Here is a 4,934-nt window from a genome sequence, read left to right as displayed (position 1 = left end):
ATATTTTTATTTTAAGAAATGATACAAAAAAATTTAGATAAAGCCTTTGGGATAAAAAGAAAAAGAAAAAGTTTCTATTTGCATTCAACCATCTTATTGGAGTCTCTTCGGCACCAAAGATAACAAGGAAAAAATTTAATTGTATATTCACATAGAGAATTTCACAATTTAGAAAAAAAAATGTAAATACTTTCCATAGATAAATAATTAAAATTTATATAATTTTATTTTTCTTATTCAAATAGAGCATTTCAGTTATAATCAAACACAAAATTTACATTCATATTACACTATATTTAAAAATTTAAAAATATAGCTGTTGATATTTTTCGAACAATTTAGTAAAAAATATTTTTCAACCAAAATTTATCAAATTATTCTAATGAATAAAAGTTGTGTATCTTGATGCCAATAGTTGAAGTATTTATTTTTTCTAACTTTCTTTTCAATTAATTAAAAAAAATTGACTGGTATCATTGGAAAATAATCTAGGTTATCATTTAAAAAACATTAACAAATAAATATAGAAAAAAGAAACAACTTCAACAATAGCGCCCAAAATTAACCACAATACGATTACACAGTATCAAACCAGCAGTCTTTCAATCAAGTCAAAATAAGGAGGAAAAACATACTCGTAAAACTAGAAAAAATATAAAAATTTTAAATTCTTACTCTTTCATTTTATATGAAATTTGAAATTCTATATTTTTTAGACAATCAAATTACTCTCATAGATATGAAGAATTTTAATTTCTTTTAAAATACTCTATTCAAGTATGTTTTTATGGTAAAACACTTTAAATTTTCTGTTAAAATGAATTATCTTCTGGAAATTCATCTAATAACACTATAAGGCCTCTTTAATCTCATGAATTTTATTGAGATCAAATTGTGTCTATTGAGGAAACAAAAAGGATTACGTGTTTTAGTGTCTCTATTTTTTCGAATAAAACTGCGAAACTAAATTGAGATTTATAATTAATAATTTCAAGTTTGTATCATATTGAACACCTTCCATATACTCAAATTCCCTACCACGCTTCTTCATTCAATTAAAAGACAGAACAGAACCACATGACAACAGTATCTGACCATTGACAAACAAGATGTTGCTGATGTTGGTGCATAAATTGTAATAAAGCATAAATCATCAACAACCATAAACTATAAACATCTTTGCCATATAATTTTAGAATAAACATAACTAATATAGTTCATCTAACTCATAAGTTTCTTGGTGCAACAAGACTCTTAGTCATTTAAAACCACTATTTGTAGATTGCAGATGCAGTGTAGAACTGCAGGTTTGAGCAGAGGCATAATATGATATACATGGCTCATACTACAAATCTTTTCATATTCTAGAATGGGGGCCAGCCCATCTGTCGTCCCCCAATGAGGTGCACATGAATGTGAAAAACTGTTTGACCTGCCAAAATCCAGTCTTCACATTAATAAATTGACGAAACACTCCCAAGCTATATATCACGGAGCACGGATACTGACACGGACACAAGTTATGAACACAAGTTATGTAGCACGGATACTCACACAGACACCGGACATGACATGGACACTTCAATACGTTTAGTCTCTAAAATGAAGGATAATATTGTGTTTGAGTCACGTCAAAGAAAAGAAAATGTCTTTTGAATTGTACACTTCACGGATATGTCAAAACTATGTCAAAGAAAATGTCTTTTGAATTGGACACTTCACAAAAATACATGTCATACGAGTGTCATACGTGTATCAATGTATATTACGTGTCGGATACTTGGACACTGAGACACCATTTGAAAGGCGTGTCCGAGTTTCATATGATTAATCATGTTCCTGCAATGACATGAAAAGAACACTTACCCCCATCTTGCCCGTCATTAATTACGATTCTAAAGCCATCATCAAGACCCTCTTGCTTTGCAACCAGCTTAGCGGTGTGCAGAAGGCGACCAAGAATCTCACAGTGCCTCTCCTCAGCCTAGGAACAATACCATAGATAGTTGTAGATGGTCATCTAAGGCATAGAAAGGTTCTACATTCAATTTGATTTGCCAATTTAAATAAATAAACAAAAGTTTCTTAAAAATAATTTTGACTAATGACTATCATCACCGTTGAGTTACGATATATTATAAATTATTGTAATTACTACATGAAAGATGAACCTACATGTTCTTCTCTACTGCCTACACATTTGGAATGCTCTTGGAAATACTTGCCATATGAGACAAGATGTATCTCTCTGTATGGAATGAAAAGTTATATAGACTTCGAAAACCATACATATGTATGTATCATAGAATCCTTGTAAAAGCCTAACTTCAAATACAAGTCAAACCATATTTTATAGCAAACTAAATCACAGTACCTTAGTAAGGCACTAGACTATGTCCTAATGAGGATCTGTTAGACAATAGCACAATCAAAGATTTAGTATTAACATAAATAATTTAACAAAATAATACTAAAACAATAGTTTGGATAAAAAAATCATACATCCCATTTTATCAAATAGTAAATGATATCAGTGTTAAGTGGGCACGTTAGGATAAACTTTGAAGGATTCAACGAAAGGAAATGTTGCCAAGTCAGAGTCCTCAAAAGCAACTTCAAAGCAATATTACTAGATACGTATACAAGTTGCACAGCTTTTTACACCAAAAAGTGTAAACATTCCATGCTATTAGTATGTTGATGCTGAAGAAGAACTATCTAAAATATGAATTTTATAATATCATTTTCATAAATATAAAAATATTTGTTAATATATACAAAAATAATGTATTGAGCATACTTAGTACACGTATATATGTAGATGATTTAAAAATGAACATCTGAGATAACATAATTAGGACAAGAAAAAGTTAGTAACAAATACCTTTGATAGACCAGTTAACCCATCCCTAACTTTAGGAATGATTAGAATGTGGGTAGGAGCTTGTGGAGCTATATCCCTAAAGGCCAGAACCTGTCAAAAAGACAATAAAAGTTGACAGAATTATAATTGCTATATTGTGATTCTAAATCAAATAAAATAACTTGACTACAATATCGGCTAATGTTGAAAACTATGCTAGCCAAAACATACTTCTAAGTCGGTTCAAGTTCCTGTTAACAAAAACTAACATATTAACAACTAACATCTGTCCATCCAAAAACAAGAGTTCTAAGAAATTTGTTAACATTTTAACAGGAGATGCGATTAGAAAAACTGCCTCAGGTTTATTTTTGCAACTTATAGCAATACTTGTTTTACCTTAAACCATCTCAAACTAGATCATAATATACTCAAAGATTCCAAAGAAAAGTACGGCCATACTCCTTTGTCTACTATTGATAAGCAGAAAACTAAGTGCGCATACGAATTGATTCGTCACCTTTTTCAACTTTAAACATGAACCCTATGCAAGAATCCAAAGTCCAGGAAGAAAACTAAACTAGTTTCCTTTTAAGTCCTTCAATTCAAATAAAGCATCCCAATTTTCGGTTTCTCTTAATATGGAAAACTCGTTAAACCATTGTTTATCTGGTCAACAAGAAGTATAAACTCAAGACAATAGTGAACATTAACAAAATTCAAAAACAATGAGGGTAGGAAGTTTCACTGACACTTCGTAAGACAACATATGAAATTCAACACGAGTATAAGTGTACTTTTGTATAGCAAACTACTTTTTTCTTTAGATATCAAACTTCTCTATGTTATCATACTTGTAGGAGTGGCATTTGAAACATTATTTTGTATATAATATACCCTCAACCTAGATCAGTTGCATCCCTAAACATTGGGAAAAGAGAAAAGGACAATAACAAAAAGGTAGTGAAGGTTTTCATCAAGCATCAGAAAACACCTTATCATCCTCATATACCACAGTAGAAGGAATTTCCTTATTAATGATCTGGTCAAATCTGTTCATCACATAATACAAGAGAAAGGATATGAATACTTAGAACTGTAAACAAATAAATATAAAATCACATAAGAAAAACACTGTATCATGTCCTGCTCCTGCCTCAATAATTAAAAAGATAAAGTGTCTAATTATTAAAAAGACGATTAAGGATGCAGGAAAAGCCAGCTAAAACCCCACAGAATCCATGAAATTTTATCATATGCTCAAACACAGAGTTATTAAGAGATTATATAAAAGTAGCTAACTTTAACGTTCAAACGAGCATATGTCTTCATACAATCATCTGTAAATGAAGCTTACGAACAACGTTGTGTAATTTTTTATGGTGGTATGATTTCATATTTCATTACGCTAAAAACAAGCTAACATATATTTACAACCTTTAAAACCTAATTAGATGAAAAATATATATGAGCTTTTCAGGGTTTTAGCATAATTTCTGAGAAAAATCAGAACATATAATAAGCAAATCACAAGGGGGTTTTGCAATTGCAGAAAAAGAAGATTGGAGGATAAAAATGTGCAAAGGAAAAAGAGGGAAGAGGAGAAAGAAAGGTGAAAGGGAGAACTCACACGGTGGGAGCCTCAGAGGGAGTGCTTATAAGAGTAGCTTCTATCTCTGCAGCCATGGAAATGGAAAGCCACTAAACCAGGATACCAAAAGAAATTTAATATACAATGATAACTCTCTTCCCTAACTAAAAAAATAAATAATATATATATATATATATACATATATAAAAAATTCATTGTATTTATCTTTATATATTATTATAATTATTTCATAAAAATCAATTAACTATGTAATATAAACTTTATTTATTATATTTAAAATTAAATTTACAATTTCATTACATTAACAATAATATTTATAATAATATAACATAATTTTTATGATATTTATTATTATTATTATTATTATTATTATTATTATCTCCAACTATAATTATTTCTTATTATTAATTATAATGGTTGTTATCGACAATTATTATGGTCAGTATCATTATCAATATA

General features: G+C 29.5%; 1 protein-coding gene across 1 annotated transcript; it reads right to left on the bottom strand.

Annotated features, from left to right (window-relative positions):
- Nucleotides 1–1,022: 1,022 nt before the first annotated feature.
- LOC114176113 (14 kDa zinc-binding protein-like) lies at nucleotides 1,023–4,607 on the bottom strand. The gene is made up of 5 exons (XM_028061080.1): nucleotides 4,494–4,607; nucleotides 3,858–3,915; nucleotides 2,885–2,974; nucleotides 1,867–1,984; nucleotides 1,023–1,432 (listed from the first exon to the last, which is right to left on the bottom strand). The coding sequence occupies exons 1-5, from the start codon at nucleotides 4,547–4,549 to the stop codon at nucleotides 1,365–1,367; spliced, it is 390 nt and encodes a 129-aa protein (XP_027916881.1). The 5' UTR covers nucleotides 4,550–4,607; the 3' UTR covers nucleotides 1,023–1,364.
- Nucleotides 4,608–4,934: the final 327 nt, after the last annotated feature.

Source organism: Vigna unguiculata, chromosome 1 (genome assembly GCF_004118075.2).
Source record: "Vigna unguiculata cultivar IT97K-499-35 chromosome 1, ASM411807v1, whole genome shotgun sequence".
Lineage (NCBI taxonomy): Eukaryota > Viridiplantae > Streptophyta > Magnoliopsida > Fabales > Fabaceae > Vigna > Vigna unguiculata.
Note: the sequence above shows the minus strand (reverse complement) of the source record. Positions and strands in the feature narration are given on the sequence as shown.

What these genes read in the sequence shown, in the direction of transcription:
- LOC114176113 (XM_028061080.1), bottom strand. Translation starts at nt 4,549, where the DNA reads ATGGCTGCAGAGATAGAAGCTACTCTTATAAGCACTCCCTCTGAGGCT. An exon ending in CCCTCTGAGGCTCCCACCGT is followed by an intron (nt 3,916 to 4,493) that starts GTGAGTTCTCCC and finishes TGTGATGAACAG; the next exon opens with ATTTGACCAGATCATTAATA. An exon ending in TAATGACGGGCAAGATGGGG is followed by an intron (nt 1,433 to 1,866) that starts GTAAGTGTTCTT and finishes GGATTTTGGCAG; the next exon opens with GTCAAACAGTTTTTCACATT.